General features: G+C 41.5%; 1 protein-coding gene and 1 non-coding gene across 4 annotated transcripts in view; one reads left to right on the forward strand and one right to left on the reverse strand.

Annotated features, from left to right (window-relative positions):
- Window positions 1-24,760, reverse strand: part of GTDC1 (glycosyltransferase like domain containing 1) — a 312,493-nt gene that overhangs the window by 197,257 nt on the left and 90,476 nt on the right. Inside the window, exons 3-4 of one of the 3 annotated variants that reach the window (XM_004577185.3) lie at window positions 10,444-10,611; window positions 7,459-7,632 (exon numbers count right to left, since the gene is read on the reverse strand). The exons of 1 other annotated variant lie outside the window; for it this stretch is intronic. In XM_004577185.3, the coding sequence (XP_004577242.2) occupies window positions 7,459-7,632; window positions 10,444-10,611 (342 nt within the window). Of the gene's footprint in view, window positions 1-7,458; window positions 7,633-7,819; window positions 7,925-10,443; window positions 10,612-24,760 lie in introns of those variants that run through there. One more of the 3 variants, XM_058664456.1, reaches the window with a different exon arrangement.
- LOC118757935 (U6 spliceosomal RNA) lies at window positions 23,222-23,329 on the forward strand. Its single transcript, XR_004995441.2, has one exon. It is a non-coding gene; the product is annotated as a U6 spliceosomal RNA (small nuclear RNA).

Raw genomic sequence — 24,760 nt, forward strand, 5'->3', positions numbered from 1 at the left:
AGTCCGCCTTTCATTATTTCACACAGCAAAGGCAGTAGTTTTGTTAAGATGTCTAACACTAATATATTCTCAAAATATCTGAGAAATATAACCACATGTGGCAAGAAAAAAGATTAAGGTGTTTCTGGCTACCCCCTCCCAAAAGCAGAACTCTTGATGGCAGAAAACACAAATTTTTCAATGGGAGGCATGAAAAGTGCCTTCTGTCCATCAATCCACCAATTCTCAAAGTACGGATCTGCTGTTGTGTTCTGACACATCTGCTTTGCAATGTAAAATAGTGTTTTCTTTAATAAGAATTCTTCAAAAAGCCCTTAGGCTCCTCGCCTTTGTTTGCACAGCCTGAGAGTTTTCATTTATAGTTTTCACACTGTTTTTAAAATTCCCCATTTTTGTTTCTAAATTAGTTACGCAAAGTCCATAAACCTCAGTTTTGGCTTCACTATTTTACTACCTAGAAGCAGTGCAGAGAAACGTACAGAAAAGTGCCAAAGATTTCAATAAATGAGTTGACACCAAGTGGTCAACATTTTTTGTTTCCATGATTTACTACCAAAAACACTGAAAGTAGGAAGGCAGGAGATACCCTCTAAGTTTCTACTCAGGTAAGCAAGTCCTCTGTGAATGTAGAAAAGCAAGACGCCAAATGTTCTCATTTACTATGACAATCCAATATGGTGGAAGGGAGGAACAGAGCAGACCACAGAAGCGTGAGGGTGTCTTTCAGAGAATACAAGCATTTTCTTCTAATTCTGTTTGTCCATAACATTCTTGAAGTCCTCTTGTACATGAAATTCTGTTCTAATGAGTACAGCAAGGTTGACACAGGATGCTCTCATGAGTGATTAAATGGGACCAGAAGCTCCAATAAAGCATGTATTACTCAACCTAAAGCATTCTTGCTTCAATTTGTTGAAAATCCAAGTCCAAACTACTAGGGGTATGGCATCTATTCATTCCCTCATTAAAACATAAATAAGGGGGTACTTTTTAAAGGTCTCCACAGGAAACACACACATTTGATCTTTTTACATTAATGATATGTAACCATAGTGAAACAATTTAAACTCTTCTGATATAGTGGCACTGAGGGCAGGCAAGCAATAAATAGCCTTCTCTACTCCTTTATCTTCCTTTAGCATTAGTCTAACTTGACATTTTTAAAAGATAATATCTACTATAATATGTTCTTTTTGTGGTTCCTTCCTGGAATTTCCTGGGAAGATATGGAATTTCACAGGAATCAGGGATACCACTTTATAACATAATTCACGATGCTCTTACAATGCATTTTTATATGATCTAATTTGTTGGGAGCAGGAGCAATCTGGTTAAGTGAATATCACAGACACTGCCTCAGTGCAGAACGTTTCAGGGGTGACAGATGGAAGAAGTCTAACGCAATCAACTCCACACTCAACATGTCATGTGATGAGTGGACACTGTCCTGAAAGGCAAGTTTCATGCTATAAAATAAGCAGTATGAAAGAAAAGCACAGAAATGACAGTGAACCTGAAAAATTATTTTTCCATATGAACTTTCAGCCTGAGCCAACATATGCTTCTTCATAGAATATAGGGTACTTCAAAAACAATCATGGAAACTATATATATTAGACGATATTTATTTGGGGACAAAACATTGTTTGAAGTCCATGGGTTTTCCATGAGCTTTTGGAAGACCCACTAGATACATGGATTTCAAACTTTTGCCAAAGCAAGCTTGCTCTTCAGTTATTTTCCACAAACATCCTGAAATCCTCACATACACCCTGTATTTTGCTTTTTAAGGCTCGCTTTTCAACTACTTTCTCAGAATTCTTCCTCAAAAGTTCTCATTCCTCTGCAAGTGCATTTTCTCCTCAGAATTTCCACCAGTCAAGTCTCTTCTCAATCTTGAGTTCTCTGTTACCATGGAATGACCATGGCATCGCAGTCATTCAACCTTTCTGTCAGTTTCCATATGTAAGTCATTTTCTTCACTGGCCCAAGTAGGGACTAGGGTTCCCTGTGGGGCAGCCAAGCAGCAAGACTGTTAAGAGCCAGGTTACAAAATAGGGTAAAAAGGCATTGGGTTTCTGCTTCAATTTTAGTGTGGAATTGATGACAGGCAAATAGGTACTTAGAGCCACTATTCTTGGGTTTCCCCACCTCTTCAAATTCTGACAGGAAATATCTTTCAGAGTTGTTAGAAAGCCAAAAGCTAAAATAGGTATACTGTGATCAATACAAATTAGGATATATAGCAAGAATTAAAGATTAGCTGGTATGGTTAGTCCTATCTTCTAAAGACACATGTTACAAAAAAAATAACCTGAAAGTTCTTCAGGTGTTCTGATTTCATAAGACTGAAATTTGCAGAAAAGTCTAGGTTTTAAATATCTCCCTGCTTTTCCCAGGTCTTTGACATTTGTACCATCTGGAATACAGAAAGCAGTGGCTTTCTATACCATCCAGTACAGCACTCTCCATCACAAACCTACCAGTACCACGAAGTTCCACATCAAATCTCCTTTCTTGAAACACACAGGAAAAAAAAAAAAAAAGAAAGAAAAAGCAATGCCTTAATTTTCAGTGTAATCTGTATCTTTTAATGCGGAAGAATCTTCCTTTGCAATATAGTCAACCAGTGGGTCTTTCCCCAGTGGGTCTTTTAAGATGTATTAATCCCACAAAATCTGCCTTGTTGTACACCAGTCATGCGGCCAGCCTGACAGCATTCAGTACTGAAGGCATGTCTGTAATGCAAGAGAAATGGAAGATGTGGACAGCAGTAATGCTCTAAACAGGGAGATCTAAAGGAAAGGACCCTTAGTGAAATGTTCTCAATCACCTAAAGCTTAGGGAGGAACACTGCAATCACAAAGGAACGATTCTGTTTATTGTCTTCCTTTAAAACGGCACGTACACAGCCTACAAGAAGCTGTAACATCACCCCTGTTTGCTATCACTTATAACTCTTTCCAAAAGTGGGTTATGTATTTCCCCACATTCTTAAAATGAAATGTGCTGGTTACCATTTTATCTATTAACAAATCACAGCCAACCTTTTGATGTACAAGCGATCCAATCATGGAGAAATGTCTGCAGGGGTTATTTGATGTGCAGAGTAGCCTGCCCTGACAGAGTGGCTGCAGGCTGCTATGTTTTTCCGCTTCCCATATATTTTTTTAAAAAGTGTTTATCTCTCTCCTCCCTTGTTGTCAAGCTGTCAGTCAGCTGTCACTTGTAACTGCTGTCAGTGGGCCTGCCTTTATCACACCCCCTATTTGATGCTGCTAATCTGTTGTCAGCTGAAAAGTCAGATAATCAAGACCTCTGAAATTGCATTTACAGTAAGTGGTGAGCTGAGCACCTGATGGAGATTCTGCGATAGGACTTCTAGTTCCTTGCTGTGCTTTTATATCTGCTGTGTGATTGTCAGAGGATATACAACTTCTCTGGGTCTTTGTGCCTTCACCCATAAAATGAGAAACAGGGTGGGGTGTGAGTGCATGTCAAGTAAAGACAGGGGCAGACAGAAAAGACAGAGTTCATTATCCAAATTTGAAATCTATAAGAAGAAAATACAAAAAAGAAATTCCTGGGAGTTAACAAAATGCAGGATAAATATTACTTTCAAAATGATACTTTTAGCTACCATCTTCCTTAATTCTGCATTCATCTCCTTCAAACTCCCTTCCTTGTGTGTCACAGAATGATTCTCACCATGTGCAACAGGACTGTTTTATCTTTACATTTTAATCTGGGGCCCTTCTTGCTTTAAGTCTTTAAGTGTCAAGAGCACCCAATGTGATTTTGGTGATTACGAGGAACCCACAACAAGACATGAGAAGCAGTGACCTGTATGAAAACAGGTGCTTTGTATCCTAGAAGCCATGAAAAGAGGCACTTTTATGTGTCAACTGCTGCTGAGGTGTTTCGGTGAGCACTAATAATTGAGCACAGGGTTTAGGGGTCTGGAAATCACTGCTGACCTTTACAAGAACAGCTTCAATGAAACGGATGTGAGGACAGGAACAAAGGCATTCGAAGCAACAAATACAAACAACTCAAGAGGTTTTGCTACTAAGAGGAAAGAGCTGGTAACAGAAGGGAGAAGTGGAATTGGGACAGCAGGTATTTTTTTGAATTACGTAAGCAATAATAGCACTTTCTGAAGAGTAAGAGGAATGATGCAAAGCAAATAAGAAAATAAAAATGACTCAGAAGACAAAGATGCTGACAATGAAGAATACAGTTTAACACATGAGCAGGATGGGAACGTATGAACAGGAAGGAACATCAGAAGACTCACAGGGACCAGCGCCAATCTGGAGAATGTGCACCCGAAGTACCGAAGTGCGGCTATAGGATGGTGTTTCAGCTGGAGTCCTCTTCTGACTGCTTTTATTTCTCAGTCATCAGCTGAGAATGACAGAAGATCTGGCATGAGAGATTTCTAAGAAAAAGAAAAGGCTTGACTAGTTATCTAGTGTAGAGCGGACAAGCAATATGCTTGCCAGCTGGCTCGGAGGGCCCATCTAAGCTCAGGAGTCATTAGTATAGAGCATGATTAAGTACAGTTAGCTGCTTTCCTCTAGGCACATTCAGTCCTAGGAGGGCAAGCAGACAATAGATGAACAAATAGATCTGACCAGTCTGTGAATTCCAAATATGGGGCAAAAGGTATACAGGATCTGATACAATGTGCAATAGAATAAATATAATTATGGAATACAGAAGTTAAGCTGGATAAACAGTAGAGAGAAGGTAAGGTCTTATTTGCCCCAAGTGAAGAAGCTGATGCCAACAGTGGACAGTGGCATTTGGTGAAGACAAAGGATAATCTCAGTTGGAGTACAAAGAAAAGAAACTTTTACATTTATATTAGACTGACCCTTTGGCAGAAAATACTTGTTTTATTTTCATCTATTCATCATAGAAATGTGGGAGGTGGAGTGGAGATACAGTTCTTCATGTTTAATTGAGGGAAAATGGTGGTAATTTATAAACTTATGGGAGTAGAGAAGGAAATAAAATAATTATAGGGGGGGTATATTATATATCTGACATTATCCGATGTTTTAGTCCAGCATTGTTTCATCTAACACTCTATCATCCTGATATAATGATAAGATAAATATAATCGTATCTATTGAAGAAATTGCAGGTTAACAGTCAATCCACAGTTATTTGTCACTCAGCTACTAAGTAGTGGTCAAGATTTGAATACATGTGTATATGAGTACTTGTTTGAGAGTTTCCTTTTCCAAAGAGTTCAACACATATGACAAAGTGTTTTTAAGCAACTAGCATCTTTCTCCACTATTTGCAGGGAGGAGGTGTGGGGAGGAAGAGGGTGGAGATGTGGACAGTTAGTTATATAATAGATAGCAGCAGGTGCCACAAGTCCAATGTGATTGAATGTCTGGGTCACAGATGCCTTGAGTTTCCAGAGAAGCCACCACTTTAAATCATCATTAACTATGCTGGAAATATGAATATTTTACCTCTCAGATTAATATCTACCATGCTATACAGCAAATCATGTTACTGCTTTAACTGAATTCTCACACTTATTTCTATAGAAGTTCATTTTTGTCATGACTACGTATTTGTACATGGAAAAAAATTCAAAGGTTTCTTTTTAATCACTTCAGTTATTTTGCCTTTGGAATTAGTAAATATTTTTTCAACATCTCAACAAAATAATACGCTTTTAAGGCTGCAGGCATTAGAATGATTGTCACTCATGCAAATAATCACTTACTTACACTATATGAGTTTGGGTTGTATAAAGCAAATTACCATCTGAAAATAATTCAAATAACACTCTGGGCTAAGACCTTGCTTATGAATGTTATCTTGGCCACAATATTTCTTAACCTTCTTCTATTTAGCTAGATCCCTTTATGTTAATATGGTCCAAATTAATAAACCATTCAACTGCCACAGGTGCATTAAAGATACAGTGCTATTGTAACATATCAGAAACAAATGAATTTTAAAATGTTTTTTATGTGGAATACTATAACAATAGCAATTAAGATGGGCTGCAATCAATTCCTCACTTGAAGATTGGGCATTTTGCCTGTATGCAACATAAAAAAAATTAACAATATACATAAAAAACAAGGTTCAGATTTTTAAAGTTTAGACAGAATTAAAGCATAGTAAACACATTTTTGAAAAATTGAAATTTTGTCAACACACAAAAGAAAACTATCTCTACAAACAGATATTCTATAAACTTGCAAGCATTTGTATATTTTGAATAAATTGAACTGAAAACTAAAATCTAAATTGAAAGTCACAGGACCTAATCTTCATGCAGTCTGTGGCAATGACGGAGTAAATGTAAGCCAGTCTCGAATTCTCAGGGCCTCTCTTTTCCTCACTCCATAAAGTAAGGATTGGGCAAGGTGGTCTAACTTTAATTTTATGACTCACTAACTTGATTTGGTATGGGGCATATTTTTCTTCGGTGAAATATTAACTAGTAAGACATTCAAATAAATCAGCATTAGAGGGTATAGATGAAGACTGCTGTCCCTACAGCAAAATCTGGGTGACCTCAGCAAGTGTAGACCACAGAGACTAATGCTGACATCCTGTACAGCATGTATGTACTCTAAATCATTTCCTGTCTTCATTTCAGGGATGGGAAAGAACAGCTGTTTCCCAAATCACTGTAAGCACACAGTCAGTAACAAAATAGCAGCAACCCCAGCTCCTCTGAGTTCCATGGAAATAAACTTCCTATTCACAAGGGAAAAATATTACTACTGGTAGTAAAAATAGTTTTGTTAGGTTCAATCAAAAATGAAAAGGGATTTCAGAATGTTCCCTTAGAGCTATACTATCTACTGCTGATACAGGGTGGGCCCAGAAACAAGGGTGATAAAAATGTCCTTAAGTAACTGAGAAAGGGAAATACAAATTAAGTAGATTTGCATCTTAATAGAGAATCATAACCTTTATCAAGAAAGTATCAATAATAAACAAAACAATGGAAGGAGAAAATATAAGAGAAAATGTAAGAAAAGAATATAAGAAGTGAAAGTAAACCAAGCAGTGAGATTCAATACTGATTTACTAAGAACAATTAGTGTTTACATATAAGCTAGTGGGCAATAGTTGAGTGCAGAGGTGCAGAAACGTGTTTGACAATGACTTTTGTAACAAAACAACAAATGAAGTGACAAAACAGTAAGTGTTACAAGCCAAGGCAACTTGTGTTGGCAAATAAATAAATCAGAGAAAATAAAGGAAGAACTCAACATGAACTAACTAATGAGAGGGTAGACATGTGATTATTTAAAAATCTTTGCAAATCACAGTATGGTGACATGGATCCCAATTCTCCAATTAACTGTGCTTATTGCTATAAAGGTGAAATGAGCAAGAACACCCAGTTCTATACATTTGAGACATGAGTTAGGATACAACCTTGAGAATAGCATCAAACGTACTAACCTGCTCACATCAGGAAACCTGATGGGAAAGTAAATAACCTGGCACTTGGGCCTAATGATGCCTTCCAGATCCCTGGGTCTGTGGTCAGGAATCAGCTTCATAAATCTTCCAATGGAATTCAGAAATGACTCCATATTAAACACTGAGTTGAACACCACCACATCAGCCACGAGGCTATCAAAAAAAACGATAAATACAAATGAGGAGCCTAGATTCATTCAGAGTTAATTTTAATACATCTAAACCTCTGTGCAGAGAACAGCACTGTGATGCAAAGGATTAAGCCACTTCTTAGGGCTTAATTCATAATTACCAATGCCAGGCAGAAGGATAAACCAAAAAAAAAGCAATGTTGGCTCACCACTCTCATGCCTTCCCTGTCCCCCACCTCAATTGCTTTTCCATATAGTTTTCTTTAACTACTATTTTTTAGCTGCTACCTAGTACAAATTTGGAAGGTAGAAGTGATTACAGCACGGATAATTCAAAGGAATGTCACAGAGGTGCTGACACAACACTAAGCAATAAGGAAGTCAATATAATAATAGAGCAAAAGTTGAAGGATGGTTTACGGCTAGTCTGTTTTCACCATATGTCACATATTGTAATAGCGACCCACAGGTCATAATATATAGTTACAACATGTGTTCATAAGTCAGAGGGTTCGTGGAACCTCTGTTTGAGGTGAGTGCTTATGTCAGTCATCTTTAAAGTCCTCAACTGCCACACCGTCAAGAAAGAAATCTGACAGTGCCAACAAAAGCAGAACTCAGCAAGAAAGCTAAAGAAACATTTGAGGAAGCAGGAGCCATACTTTTCACCGAGAATCTGAGCCAGATTGCTTTCTGACACACTTATTTTTCCTCCGGACAACTGTGAACCACTGTTTTCCCATTAAGAAGTCAATTGATGAAGTCTACTTCTTTCTTTCCCAGCTTGTCTATCAGTTTACTCTCTTTAAGAAGAGCAGTGCTGAAAAAGCATGTGCATGCTTTTATAGTCTCATTCCCTAACCTCAAAAACAGTCTTTTATGAAAGAGAGGAGGGGCACTAAGCTAAACTTTCAAAAAATATCTGCCCTCAAAGGGCATGAGACCCAACTCCTTACATTCCTAAAAATCTACTTTCTGCCAAATTAAAGATTCAAGATAGTTTACAGAAATATTCTTTTTGGTGCACTTCCTCCCTGATATGAGTGGGTGTAACTTCCATTAACTTTAAAGCCACCCATAAAGGGAAAAATAGACTTAATTTTTTCTCCAAGTGATTTCTCAGGGGTAATAAACACACATTATCTGAGGAAAAGAATGATGCTAATTCAAGAAACCAAAAGAATATTACAAATGCTTTCCATATTGATAAAGCATAAAATGATTTTATTTTGTTTCAAAACATACTTCTCTGTTTCAATATAAAATAACATATTTTAATTTTATTATGAAATTTTAAAACGGTTGCTTTTTTATGAGACATTCGACGTGAAGCAAATCCACTCTATTTTGATGGCACTGCTACTACTTCACAATTGAAGCAGGTTGTAAAAATGATTGTAGGAAAACATTTACAAAATGCTGAAAATCCAGAATTATTACCATATAGCTGTTTTTCTGTGTGAAGTAAGCTATGGAAGATACTCACTAGAGCTAAGGGTCTCTTTAAATACACCATCAATCCCAACTGTTAATAATTCTACAGGCAAATAGAATGAACCTAACCACTGCCAAACTGATTCTATTTGATGGCTGGAGTTAAGTGAGCAGGATCCAGTCTCAAACCTGTTTCAGAGTTATTATTAACTTATTTCATTAACTAAGCTTCAGGAGATACACTTTCTTGAAGTAACAATAAAGGGACTATCACCTTTGAAATATCATGGTATTTTAAGGCTGTGCCATTTCAAAGACTCAATGAGGCGAAGAAAAAAGTCCACCTAGCAATTCATTTTCTATAGTTTTCTTTGTCTTATAAACAAAACGGGCAAAAAGAACACAATGACTTACTACATTATTTTCACTTGGGTTGATTTTTCTGCAAACTTTTATTTTTGTTTTCGCTGAATGCAATTAAAATGGCTGGTAAATAAGAGTGATCTCACTTTACTTACTAAATATGTGGCTTGAACCAACAACCATAGGATCTAGGGTGAAGGTCTTACTATTAATCTTTCCATTCTATTCAACATGTAGATTGCTGCATATTTGTATTTTGCGGAAAGATTAACTATGACCTTATAAATACTGGAGATGAGTAATAATTACCATGGAAGGTATGTTTAAACATCTGTGGATCAGTGCTGTGGCACAGCAAGTAAAGCCTCTGCCTGTAACACTGGCATCCCATATGGGCACCAGTTCATGTTCAGGCAGATCCACCTCCAATAAAGTCCCTGGCAAAAGCAGAAGAAGATGGTCCAAGCACTTGACCACTGGCATCTACATGGGAGACCCAAAACAAACTCCTGACTGCTGGCTCTATGCCACTGCAGCCATCTGTGAAGTGAAAAAGCATATGGAAGCCATCTTTCCCTATCACTCTCCCTCTCACTCTCACTCTGTTACTCAGATAGATAGATAGGTAGATAGATAATAACAGATAAACATTCTAAGGCTGAGGCCAACAAATGCTCCAGTTGTGGTTTTAGCATCCAGATGGATGTTTGTGTCCAGCTCGCTGCTTGTGGCCTGGAAAAGCAGTGGAAGATGGTTCAAGTCCCTGGGCCCTTGCATCAACATCGGAGAACCAGAGGAAGCCCCTGGTTCCTGGCTTTGGATTGGCTTAGCTCTTTCAGAAGTGAACTGGCAGATGAAAGAGCTCTCTCTCTCTCTCTCTCTCTCTCTCTCTCTCTCTCTCTGTGTGTCTGTAGGTCAGTCTTTCAAATAAAAATGGAATAAAACTGAAGTGTATAGTGGGTTTCCAGATTCAAGAGCTAACTATCTACAATGAAAAGAATATAAGGAGCCAATATAGTAATGCATCTATACCCACCATGAAAGAATCTGGTTGTATCCATACTGGAAATCCCTCTCCTTACATTTCTTGACAGGGTATACCAATTGGTTCTCATGGAAATACAGAATCTTTCTCAATTTTCCAAGGTCAGGCCGAAGGGCAACCAGTTCCGTCAGGTTAAGCACTGAGCTTGCAAAAAGGATCCTAGGAAACAAGGAAATGACAGTTTATTGTCCCATACACACTTGAAGTGGACCACCTTTTGCCCTTGTCGCTCCTCTTTCCTCTTCTCACCCCAAGAAAACATAGTCCCTTTAGAGACACATCAATAGTTGAGCCTTAATACCATGTAGCAGCACTGTAAGTTTTGATCTCTTTAAAAGCAGCTGCTAAGAACCATAAAAGTCTCGATTCACACTGGTCATCGCAGCTCAGTTACTGAAATATATAAATAAATAAAAATAAAGCTGGATGGATTTTATTGAAAAACGCAAGAAAAGCTCTATCTGAAGGACAAATGGAACAAAGATAAGGCTGACTGGGGAATACTTTGCCTGCCAGTTTCATTACACTTCACTTCTTTATGCAACCAACTACTGAAATTCAATATATGAGCAGGAATGACACATGTTCATGTTATGACACAAACCCTTTTGATTTATCCAATAGACTTCTCTGTAGTGTAGTCTTTGTTTTTTCTCAGCATGTTTTCTCACACCCCCTCCCTTTAAAGCACCTTACTATGTGTGTATTTTTTTTTTTTTTTTTTTTTAGTGTTTTTCCGTCTCTGATACTGGACTAATGACAGCCGATACACAATCTTGAGAATCCCTCATATAAAACATAACTACAAAAACTGATTAAACATTGATGAAAGGGGAATTTCTTATCTTTGCGGGAGGGGTGCAGAATAAAGTGAAAGCTTATACACACACACACACACACACACACACACACACACACACACACCCCAACCTGGAAATGCATCCCTAATGAGATGCCAGCCACACAGGAACACAAAAAGGGGCAAAGTACAGTCCCTGAGCTGCAGAGAACATATAAATGGTGCAATTCTGACACAATGCCACCTTTACAACAGAATGTAGCATCATTTGACCCTTACGGCTTTAGTTCTCATTCTAAAAAAACAAGGTTCAAGAAGGTGAACAGTGACCTCCTTCCACCCCGCTGGATCACACTGGTGGTAAGGAGGCAAGGCAGCAACTACTGGTCTTCTAAGCCCAAAGAGCTTTTCATTACACCACAGAGTTGATTGTAGACCACTTACATTGCAAATGCTTTTTTTCTGTACTTAATAAATACAAAATATCATCCTTGTTATTACCATGATTACAGCCACTATAAATCCTCCCTTCCTGACAAGCCAAATGGCTAACTTCAGGTGTTTATAGGATCTGCAGCTCTAGCCTTTCACATAGGAAAAATAATGACATAATAAGTGCATACATCATAACTAGGAACTCAAGTGCTTTCTTCATGGGCTAAAGGAGGCACATAAGACCAAAAGTCAGTGATCTCTCTTTAAAGTTACACTGCTTTATTAGTGTTATGGCATATCTTTCTGAAAAGAAAAAGGTGCATTTTTAAAAAAATCATCTATCCATACCCAGCTGAAGCACACACAAAAACTACAATCAGATAATACCATGTTGTGTATTGGTCTCCATCAAGTCAAACTTTCAAATTGAACTCTGAAATACAAAGATATTCCCTTATCTACAAATATGGTGTGTAACAGAGAAAACAAAATATTATTTTCCATCAACATTTTCCTTAAAATAGAAGGTGTGGCAATTTATGGCTCTCCTTACTAGGAAATTCTCTGTTCTTCCCCAGTCCAGCACCATACACATTGTTGTAAGCAATAACTTAAGACACTTTCAAGATTATTAATCAAACACTCTCTTTTCCTCACACAAGGAGAAATAAGTCGTGCTAAATATATCCCCATTGTATCTCATTAATTACAAAGAAAAAGTGGTATCTTTGCAAGAGAGAAATCTGCTATAGGACAACTAAACAAATGATCAAACTTCATATGGCCTATAAAAAACATAGGAATATCCTATATTTCCCAATGTGATGCACTGAGAAAGATACAAATTACCAGTGCAATATTCCTGCCTAAAATGCCTGATGTGAATTTGATCACGAGAAAATAATCAGACAAACATTTTGCAAAAGAATTCAGCTGTATCTCCAAAAAATGTCAATGTCATTAAACAAAAAAATTTGAGATTAAAGGAAAATAAAGAGACCCTGAAACAAAATCCAATGTGTGATCTTTAATTGCATACTGGAACAAGAAAAAACAGCTATAAAAAGCAATGGAGCAATAGGAAAATTTGAAATGGACTGAATACACAGTTATGAATTTTTATCAATCTTGGATCTCTTAAGTCCAAAAATGCCATTGTAATTATGTAGTATGCCTTTATTATTAAGAGACTCACAGTGTCTGCATCCAATTCTTACATGCAATAGTAAGAATTCTACTAATAGCAATAAATGTCCATAGGTATATATTTTCACAGACATAAAAATGTACAAAACATTAGCAACTGTTAGTAAAAGTATATAAGATGCAACATTTTATCGAAATTTTTGGTATTGTATTTTTATAAGGCTGAAAATTTGGGAAATTATATATTAAAGTCAGTAAGCGGAAGGCAAAAAACTCTACATTTCATAAGCAACAAATCCATCAGATTTGTCTGTACATACTTCAACTGCTACTTTCCCAGTAGCACCCGTTTAACAAGGTGAGCACTTCATTATACTTTTACCCAACCCAGTTGCTGAACCACTTTTAAAGAAAGAAAGCCAAAAGGTGCATTTCCAAAAAACAAATTGCCAAATAACATAATGCAGCACATTCAAGAGATATGACAATAATTTTAAAAATATTAACCATGTGAAATTGCTCGCACTAACATTTTCACTTTAATTTGTAGTCAGAAGGAAATTAATTATATGTTCATATCTAATCTTGAAATAGTCCTCATACCTCTTAATATGGACATTACTTCTTTCATTAATAAAATATTTCTTTGTGCGTTTTTTAACTTCTAAAATGGTACTTAAATTTCACAATAAGCCATTCTTCAGCAACACCTGAACAGAAATCATGACTATGCCCGCAAAAAGGGCTGTGGCAAGGATCTACACACAGGCAATCTTTACTGAACCCCCAACCATCAACTTTTACAAGTTGGTAATCATACAACAAATGACATCACTCTATCAGCAGCTGATCCCTGGGTTCCCCATGCTCACCCTACTCAGGTATTAGTTAAGCAATCAATCCTAACAAGGCGTGCTTTGTCATCCCAGTGTGTCACTGGCAAGAAAGGGCACAAGGTGAGAGCAAAAACCACTAGGAACAAGATAATTCCTGACAGCTGCCGCTTGAGCAGTTTATCTCAGCATGAAGATGTTATGAGGCTTTATGGTTAATATTTTTAAATTAACATAAAACCCAGAGAAAGCGGTTGGGCAATCTTTCACAAACATGACATACTACAATCACTGTATAAGCTGGATTAGTACTTATTGCCATGCTACTACAGAATTAAGCTGTTTTTAGACCACCAAAGAGCCTTAAATTGCAACTTTTGTCTCTGTAAGAGAAACCTATGTTTAAAATGTCTGCTAAATTCAAATTAACGGCTACATCATTAGCTTACCATTTCACCCAAAGTACAAGACGGTTGCTATTATCATCATCATCTAACCCAAATGGATCTGCTTTAGGCACGCTCATGCCATTCCATATATTCGGGACAGGATCCACACACATGTATCAATAGTTTTCAATATACAGTGTAGCTTCACCTTGTGTTGTATTTGCTTAGGAATCCAAAATAATTTAGCATAATAAAACTCAGGATTAGGGATTTTCTCCTTTTCTGCTCAGTTAAAATGAATCAGTTGTGCTCCATATACCCTATTTACTTTACAATGAATATAAAGAGACATTAAATATACCTAGGCACTGGAGGAAGCTGATCATTATTACCAATATGCATACTGTTGTATCGCAAAGGTATGAGACATCAGTGAAATGTACTCTAGCCACAGCCATACAATCTACACATAATTCTTCCTGGGCTAGGTTCTCTCACTTTTAGCCCAAGGAATCCTTGCATTAGGTCTCCTCCTCTCCTAAAACCACTTCTCACATAATGGGATAAGATAGGCAATCTGAAATACAAGTCTGATTGTTATTCAAACTACAATGATTCTTATGCACACTTTCCAAGGCATTCAACAAAAGATTGAATTGTTCCAGCTAAGTCAGTTTACTCAATGCCTATTCTGACCTACACTCATGTTGTTAAGCCTCATTGAAAAGTCTTTATTCTTTGGCACACTCTTGAAGGTTCTTGCTCCATGAAACCTACTCTCCAGGATCTGAGATTCTGTGCTTTCTGTGATGTACTGTTTTCTGCAACGATGGACATGTTCTGCACTTGTACTGTCCACAAACAACTAGACACACATGCTTTCAAGTCCCTGAAACATAGCAAGTGCAACTGAGAAACTCAATGTGGTTTGACTGATTCAAGCTGCTATTTTTATTGGAAGGCCATCCGTGGCTGTGGGTGGACTAGCTCTCCCTAACCCTCCACACTTCATCCCTAGTACCTCAATGTAATTCCTCAATACACTTGTTTTCCTGTCCAGAGCCTTGCTTTGCATGCGAAAACCTAAGTTGTAAAGTCTTCCTTGCTAGCTGAGTATCATATACCAGATACTTCCAGTTCTGGTATCTTGACATTTCTGTTTTTTTTTTTTTTAAGATTTATTTATTTGTATTGGAAAGTCAGATCTACAGAGAGGAGGAGAGACAGAGAGGAAGAACTTTCATCTGAAGATTCATTCCCCATGCGACTGCAATGGCCGGAGCTGCACTGATCTGACGCCAGGAGCCTGGAGCCTCTTCCGGGTCTCCCACTTGGGAACAGGGTCCCAAGGCCCTGGGCCATCCTTGATTGCTTTCCCAGGCTACGAGCAGAGAGCTAGAATGGGAAGCAGGGCTACCAGGATTAGAGCTGGTACCCATATTGGATACTGGCATGTTCAAGTCAAAGACTTTAGTTGCTAGGCCTGGTATCTTCAAAACCTTCAGGAGGGGCATGCACTGTGGCATTGCAAATAAAGCCCCACTTACAATCTGGCCCCTTGACAGTGTGCTTGAAAAAGCAGCAGACAATGCTCTAAATGGGTCCTCGTACTCCGTGGGAGTCCTTGTACTCTGGGGGAGACCAGGAAGAAGCTCTTTACTCCAAGCTTCAGTCTGTCCCAGATCTGGCCATTGTGGTCATTTGGGAAGTGAACCAGTGGATGGAAAATCTCTCCACATTGTGCCTCTCCCTTTCTCTGTTTAACTCTGCCTTTCAAATAAGTAAAACAAATTAAAAAAAAAAAAACTACTCAAGAATACATAACAAAATGTTTCCTTTGCTACAACAACTACAACCAAAAATGGACCTTAATCTAAAAGGAAAGAATGTAATCATTTAATTTCCTAGGTTCTTGTGCTGGGTAATTTAAAGGCCATTCAGTTGAGTATCCAGTTACCCAAAAACCAACTCTTGGTGTAATAACAATTAATCAGGTAACTACCGTTTTCCCACCACGTAATTTTCCTGGCTTTTTTGTGATGGCCAGAAAGCCCTCTCTACCAGGGGGCACTGTGTAAAGAACAATGTTGAAAAGGCAAGGGTTCAAGTACTATAGGTAAGACCTGCTGCTGAATATTCTCCAGTAGGAGCCAGGTTTCTCAAAATCCATTCATGAGGCAGCCATCAGTATCCTGTTCTGTCTTAGGGATACTTAGGAGGACAAATTCTATCAAACTTGTTAACCTTCTTTGGCTAAATAAAGGTACCACTTAAATTCAGGGGTCTTTTAAATCATTGCAGCAACCTCTACAGTCCTTTATTATCTGGTATATTTCTTTATCCATAAAAACTTGCCTTGTCATCATGTTTGTAACAAGGAAATAAAGAGGCAGGGAGGAAGTTGGGTAAATCTACTATTGAAAAACATCAATAAGTGAGAAATTTTTACTATATACATTTAAATATTTTTGATGCATGCAATAATTTATTTGGGACTGAGCCTCATTATTAGATATTATAAAACTCAGGCAACACAAATAACCCAGAACATTTATAAATACATTCGTTTTACACATTCTAGAAGTCAACAAGTCAGAACATTGTGAAGTCTGACTTGACAATTTAAGAACAGGATATCACCCCTGTTGTAAAAGAGCTGATAATATAACTTGTGAAAAAAAAAAAACATAAATGTGGGAAACATTAAATAATAATAAAAACATAAGTAATAGCTCTTTTCTGCACAAGCTATGTTACAAAGCAGAGCAAGATTGATTGTGAATGAGGTAGAGGCACGAAGAAGAAGAGGAGAAAACTAACAGTAATGAAAAACCAGGGAAACCTCAGGATTACTGAGACCATCAGAGGAGTCGGGTGTGTTATACATTGGGTTCTGGAAGGATCCAAGATGGGGAAGGACACTGACTAAAAGTTAGGGTTTAAACATAAGAAAAAAAAAATGGGCTAGGTGTGGTAGCCTAATGGCTGAAATCCTCGCCTCGCATATGACAGGATTCCATATGAATACTGGTTCATGTCCCAGACGTTCCACTGCCCATCCAGCTCCCTACATGTGGCCTGGGAAAGTAGTAGAGGATGGACCAAGGCCTTGGGACTCTGCACCCATGTGGGAAACCCAGAAGAAGCTCCAGGCTCCTGGCATGAGATCAGCTCAGCTACGGCCATAGTGGCTACTTGGGGATAGATTTTCCTCTCTGTCTCTCCTCCTCTCTGTATATCTGACTTTCGAACAGAAATAAATAAATTCAATTTAAAAATAATATTAAGAAATCAAATAAAACTAAAACAATGATCTTCCCTCAGACCCAAACCCGGTAGGAGAAGCTGGTATGTAAAGTATCAGCTTGTCCTAACGTAACAAACTATATGTTTAGTGTTAGATAAGACAACTTTCATTTCTTCTTAGTCTTAATTGAGTTGTGAATACTCATTGGCCAAGAAACAATGCTGGTAAACAAGAAGATAAAGAATCAAAAGAACACAAGTTTAGTTTATCAGTTAAGACAACTGTGTCATAATAATTGGTTTCAAATCCCAGCTCTTGCTCTTTTCTCCATTTTCCTACTGCAGGATACCCTCGATGGGAAGCAGTGGTAATGGCTCAAGTGGTTGAATTTCTAGTATTTACATGAGAGACCTGGACTGCATTCCCAGCTCCCAGCCTTGCTCTTGGGCCAGACCCAGAGGTCTCAGGCACTGGAGGGGTAGACAGTGCATGGGAGTGCTTGCTCTTGGGCCAGACCCAGAGGTCTCAGGCACTGGAGGGGTAGACAGTTGATGGGAGTGCTTGCTCTTGGGCCAGACCCAGAGGTCTCAGGCACTGGAGGGGTAGACAGTGGATGGGAGTGCTTGCTCTTGGGCCAGACCCAGAGGTCTCAGGCACTGGAGGGGTAGACAGTGCATGGGAGTGCTTGCTCTTGGGCCAGACCCAGAGGTCTCAGGCACTGGAGGGGTAGACAGTGGATGGGAGTGCTTGCTCTTGGGCCAGACCCAGAGGTCTCAGGCACTGGAGGGGTGGACAGTGCATGGGAGTGCTTGCTCTTGGGCCAGACCCAGAGGTCTCAGGCACTGGAGGGGTGGACAGTGGATGGGAGTGCTTGCTCTTGGGCCAGACCCAGAGGTCTCAGGCACTGGAGGGGTGGACAGTACATGGGAGTGCTTGCTCTTGGGCCAGACCCAGAGGTCTCAGGCACTGGAGGGGTGGACAGTGGATGGGAGTGCTTGCTCTTGGGCCAGACCCAGAGGTCTCAGGCACTGGAGGGGTGGACAGTGCATGGGAGTGCTTGCTCTTGGGCCAGACCCAGAGGTCTCAGGCACTGGAGGGGTGGACAGTACATGGGAGTGCTTGCTCTTGGGCCAGACCCAGAGGTCTCAGGCACTGGAGGGGTGGACAGTACATGGGAGTGCTTGCTCTTGGGCCAGACCCAGAGGTCTCAGGCACTGGAGGGGTAGACAGTTGATGGGAGTGCTTGCTCTTGGGCCAGACCCAGAGGTCTCAGGCACTGGAGGGGTAGACAGTGCATGGGAGTGCTTGCTCTTGGGCCAGACCCAGAGGTCTCAGGCACTGGAGGGGTAGACAGTGGATGGGAGTGCTTGCTCTTGGGCCAGACCCAGAGGTCTCAGGCCCTGGAGGGGTAGACAGTGGATGGGAGTGCTTGCTCTTGGGCCAGACCCAGAGGTCTCAGGCACTGGAGGGGTAGACAGTGGATGGGAGTGCTTGCTCTTGGGCCAGACCCAGAGGTCTCAGGCACTGGAGGGGTAGACAGTGCATGGGAGTGCTTGCTCTTGGGCCAGACCCAGAGGTCTCAGGCACTGGAGGGGTGGACAGTGCATGGGAGTGCTTGCTCTTGGGCCAGACCCAGAGGTCTCAGGCACTGGAGGGGTAGACAGTGCATGGGAGTGCTTGCTCTTGGGCCAGACCCAGAGGTCTCAGGCCCTGGAGGGGTAGACAGTGGATGGGAGTGCTTGCTCTTGGGCCAGATCCAGAGGTCTCAGGCACTGGAGGGGTAGACAGTGCATGGGAGTGCTTGCTCTTGGGCCAGACCCAGAGGTCTCAGGCCCTGGAGGGGTGGACAGTGGATGGGAGTGCTTGCTCTTGCAAGATCCCTCCTCTCTCTTTCGCTCATGCTCTTACCTTCAACTCAGTTTCTAAGTCTCTAAGTTATACTGTTTTCTCAAATAAGTAATTAAAAAGAAAAGAATCAAGCAAAATAACACCCTCCCCATCATTATCACCCTCAAAACAAAGGAAAGTGTTTTAAATATATAAACAAAAACAGAAAGTAAAATCAATTCATTCCATCATCACTTTTTGATAACGAAATAATTAAATCACCATAATAGTCTGATGGTGACAATAATATCTAGAGGAAGAAAGGGAACCGTGTGCTGTACAAACCTGTTTAGCATCCCTTATCTAATTTAATTTTCAACACCACCACCCTAAGAAACATTTTTTAATTTTCATATTTATTTATTTATTTGTTTGTTTATTTAATTTACATGAAATACAGAGAAAGAAAAAGAGGAAGGGAGAGAGAGAGGTAGAGAGACATAGGGACTTCCCATGTGCTGGCTCACATCTCAAATATTTCCCACAGCAGGGCTGGGTCCAGGCTGAAGTCAAGACTAAAGCAGTCGGGAATGGCAGTGTGGCCTAGCAGCTAAAGTCCTCGCCTTGAACGCGCCGGGATCCCAAATGGGCGCCGGTTCTAATCCCGGCAGCTCCACTTCCCATCCAGCTCCCTGCTTGTGGCCTGGGAAAGCAGTTGAGGATGGCCCAAAGCCTTGGGACCCTGCACGCACGTGGGAGACCCGGAGGTGGTTCCTGGTTCCCGACTTCGGATCAGTGCAGCTCCGCCATTGTGGTCGCTTGGGGAGTGAATCATTGGACAGAAGATCTTCCTCTCTGTCTCTCCTCCTCTCTGTATATCTGGCTTTTAATAAAAATAAATAAATCTTTAAAAAAAAAAAAGACTAAAGCAGTTAAACTGCCATTTGTTGTCTCATTGGGGGTGAGCATAAGCAGGAAAACGGAACCAGGAGCAGAGCTGAGAAGAACCCAGGCACTCCAATATGTAAGATGCGGCTGTCCCAAGTGGTGTCAAAACTCACGTGACGACCACCATCCCTGTGATAGAGCTTATCATTCCTGTTGCAAAGCCTATATCACACACACACACACATACACACTGGGATAAATAGTAAGACAATAGTTACTACAGAGGCAAAGATGGACCACAAGCTGATCTAGACCTACACCTCATACTTATCTACTCATTCCACCCTGAATCATCTAAGACTGGAACAAGACCCCTAACACTTTATGTCAACTTCATGCTTTATAGTTTCAGAAATCAAAGAATATGAGTGGTATAGTAAGAACGAGAATAGCTCGCACTGAGTTATACTCCCACTTCATTCATCACAAATTTACTGAGTAACAAGACTGCTCTAGATGTATGAATGAAGGAGACAAAGTGACCATCAAGAGAGGTTTTCTTAAGGAGATCTATGCTATACAGTGTCCTAAAAAATGCGACGGAAGGGCCCGGCAGCGTGGCCTAGCGGCTAAAGTCCTCGCCTTGAACGCCCCGGGATCCCATATGGGCGCCGGTTCTAATCTTGGCAGCTCCACTTCCCATCCAGCTCCCTGCTTGTGGCCTGGGAAAGCAGTCGAGGATGGCCCAAAGCTTTGGGACACTGCACCCGCGTGGGCGGCCCGGAAGAGGTTCCTGGTTCCCGGCTTCAGATCGGCGCGCACCGGCCTGTTGTGGCTCACTTGGGGAGTGAATCATCGGACGGAAGATCTTCCTCTCTGTCTCTCCTCCTCTCTGTATATCTGACTTTGTAATAAAATTAAATCTTTAAAAAAATGCGAAGGGGACAGTAAAATCATAAGTGGTAGTCAAGGCAGTGAAACAAAGAGAAGGGGCTGACATTAACAAGGTTGACAGAAGGACCAACACCATGGCATAGCTTCTGGCTGTGGTACTGCCTCCCATATAGGCACCAGTCTGTGCGCTGGTTGCTCCACTTAGAAGCCAGCTCCCTGCCTATGGTCTGCAAAAGCAGCAGAGAATGGCTCAAGTCCTTGAGTCCCAGCACACACAGAGGAGACCCAGGAAAGACTCATGATTCCAAGTTTTAGATTAGCTCAGTAGAGTCTCAAGTAGGTAAAAGATGACAACTAAAACAGGCTAATGAAAGAAAACTCACTGCAGATTTAATTAAAATATGTCTTATAAAAAGGTGGCTTCTCAAGGGGGCAGTGACCACCACCATTCCCATGCCAAGCCTGCCTGATGTGGGGGAGAGTGGAACTGAATCCTGGGGTCCTGAGGATGCGACCTTGCAGTGGGGTGGAGAGGAGAGTCTAGGGCGCATAGCACTGATGGAGCATGTGGGGAACTGCAAGCTGGGATCTAGGCAGGTATAGAAAACTGGGGATTTCCTCATGTGCTTAGTCCTGGATGACATGAGGAGAAAGGAGAGGAATGCCCCAGGATAGCCTGCTAGCCTGATGTGCTATGGACCCGGCATGGAGAACCCCAATGGGCCTGGTTCTTGGGTGTGTGAGTGTGTGTGGGCAGGAGGGTGGTTAAGGGACCAGGACAGCACATGGGCCAGTAGCTTGGGAATCTGATGGGTGAGCGGAGCTGTGGATCAACACATCATCCAATGGGCTTCCGAAGGTTGGGCTAGAGAATCAATGTGCTCCTGGGCCCACAGGTTGTGGATTGATTAGGGAAAGAGGAAAAGAGGATATGGAGGAAGAGTGTTGCCCCACGCTGTGGCAGTGTGTTGTAGGTGAGATATGTCTCCTGAGGGACTTCCAAACACAAGGTTACTATTCTTGCAGATAAGCATGGGGACTGAAACCTGGTAGTTTTGAGGGCAGAGGCCAGAAGACCTTTATGGGTCAGGTCAATGCACTAGTCCACGTGGGAGAACTGAACTGGGCTACATAGCATGAAACACTGATGACCACCACACATGACCCCACACAAAAGCTAGGCCTAGGGGCCTGTCTTGCAGGACTAGATCACAGAACCTACCAGTGAGTGTTGGAATAGGGGATAGGTAATATAAAACTAGGCCATGACACTAACCAGCCTTTGAGAGAAACAGGTCTGAGGCCAGATTCTGTGGGGGATATGTGGGCCTAACCTCAAGGAACTGCAATTCCTGCTAGTTAGCTTAGAGCTGCCAGGGGAAGGGGGGAGAAAGCAGCACAGTAGCCTAGCTGCTAAAGTTTTTGCCTTCCATGTGCTGGGATCCCATATGAGTACCAGTTTTAATCCGGGCAGCCCTGCTTCCCATCCAGCTCTCTTGCTTGTGACCTGGGAAAGCAATGAAGGACGGCACAAAGCCTTGAGACCTTATATTCACATGGGAGACCCAGAAGAGGTTCCAGGCTCCTGGATTTGGATCAGTACAGCTTTGGCCATTGTGGCCACTTGGGAGTGAATCAACGAAGAGAAAATTCTCTCTGTCTCTTCTCTCTATATATATGACTTGCCAATAAAAATAAAATAAATCTTAAAAAAAAAAAAGTTGATCATAGAGATGGGCTGAATTAGGCATGACCATGGAACCCGGCAACACTCATAGGTACTGGACATGGGAACAGGTTGTGCATGCCCAGGCTGCAGCACCCGCATGTGCACCTAAAAACAGACTGTGGAGCGTGCCAGGTCACAACATCCATCAGCTCATACAAAGGCCATGACGGAGAGGGCAGGCTATGCCAGGTAAGGGCCTAGCACCCACTAGCAAACATGAGATCTGGGTCTGTGAGTGGGCCTTGTGGGGGGAGCTTGGGAAACTCCTCTGGTGGATCACAGCTCCTTCTGGTGTTGATGAGGCCCGGCAAGGTGTCTTCACCCTTCAGCTAGAGTGTGGGCTAGTTTTAGAAGGGGACGGACTGGGCAGGGCCTAGCAAACCTTATCCCACTGGCATGTGCAGGAGCCAGGCTGGAATGCAGGTCATACCAGACTAGACTATCACATCTACTGATCTGCATGAGCCAGGGATGGAGCAGACTGAACAGGGCTAGATGTAGTACCCACCAACAAGAGTTTGGACTCGGGGCGGGCCTGGCCAGGACAGGCTGCAGCATCAGAAGGCAAAGGCCAAGACAGGCGTGCTCGCTTAGGCAGCATATATACTAAAATTGGAATGATACAGAGAAGATTGGCATGGCCTCTGTGCAAGGAAAGGCCACGACAGGTAAGAGTTTATGCCAACCTGGATCACAGCAACCACTGGCACATGCAGGATCTATAGCTAGGAACAGGCTTGGTTGGGGAGCTAAAGGGATGCCTTGGCTGGATTGTGGTTCCCACTGGTGAGTGCAAGGGCTGGAATTGGAGCTGCAAGCTGTTCTGGACAGGACTGCAGTGTTCCCCAGCACAAGTGTGGACTGGGTCTGGGCTGTGTCAGACTATGCAACACTCCAGCACCAACTGGTGCTCATGAGAGTCAAGGTGGGTGTAGGATTGGCTAAAGTTCGGTCTCTGCCCCTGCTGAGTCACATGTACAGGTTTGCCTCAGCTGTAGCACACAGCAGTAAGAATCAGAATGGGTATTAGCCAGTCAAGAAAAGGTCACTGCTCCTACTAGTACAGGAGGTGGACTAAGTAGGGCTGGGCCATAGACCCACTGGTGTGCATGAGATCTTGCATTGCAAGGGGTTCTGATGGAGGAGCTTGGGGAACTCTGTTGCAATGCAGTCCCTGCAGGTAAGCCCAAAAACCAAGGCAAGGAGCAGCTTGGTCTTGAGCAGCTCAGACCAGGCCAGGTTACAGTACCCACAAGCATACACATGGCTCAGGTAGATCATATGGTAGACCAGGCAGGGCAGGGATACAACACCTGTTGGCCTGCAGGTGAGCTGGGTTAGGGGAAAAGCCAAGCTGGGCTGATTGTACCCAGTGGTGCATGCATGAGCCAGAGTGGGTGAGCCGGTTGGGCTTTGCCTCAACATCAGCTGGCAGATGCCGGCACTGGAAGCAAATTCTGTCAAGCCTAACTGCAGCACCATCTGGAGAGTGCAAGATCTGGGAGTAGGAGTGGACCCATTAGGGAAAATGTGGCACCTCTCTATATCAGCCAGTGGATCCTAGAAAGATTTCATCAAACTTGGAGCGGTAATATCGACAGCAATTCAAAACTACTGAACTATCAAAACCAACTGAGTGGGATCTCAGAGCATGCCACAGATTGAGGACCCTGGGAAGACATCGGGTGGCTACCCCACATCCCAAGGTATGGAGACGGTTGGAAGGCTGGGTGAGGCTTCTCCCCTTAACTTGCCCTTCCGCAAATGCAGGAAGACAAAAGGAGAATGTGGAAGCTATGATCCCACCCACATTGCTCTAGCCCTTGATCCTTCCCACCCTAATCAACTATGTAAACATCATCAAAAAAATTTTAAAAGGTGGTTTCTACTTTGTTATATAAATATTACATATCTCTTCTATGTAGTCCTTACATATGAATATTCCAAGTATGGTGTAGTCCTTTGTTATCTGCAGGGCATGTGTTCCAAGACTGCAACCAAAAGCCTGAACAGCAGATAACACCAAACCAAATATATATTTCTTCCTATACATACATGCATATGAAAAGCTTTAATTTTAAAAGTAGGTACAGTAAGAGACTAACAAAAGTAAAATTAAAA

This window comes from Ochotona princeps, chromosome 5, assembly GCF_030435755.1.
Source record: "Ochotona princeps isolate mOchPri1 chromosome 5, mOchPri1.hap1, whole genome shotgun sequence".
Classification (NCBI taxonomy): Eukaryota; Metazoa; Chordata; class Mammalia; order Lagomorpha; family Ochotonidae; genus Ochotona; species Ochotona princeps.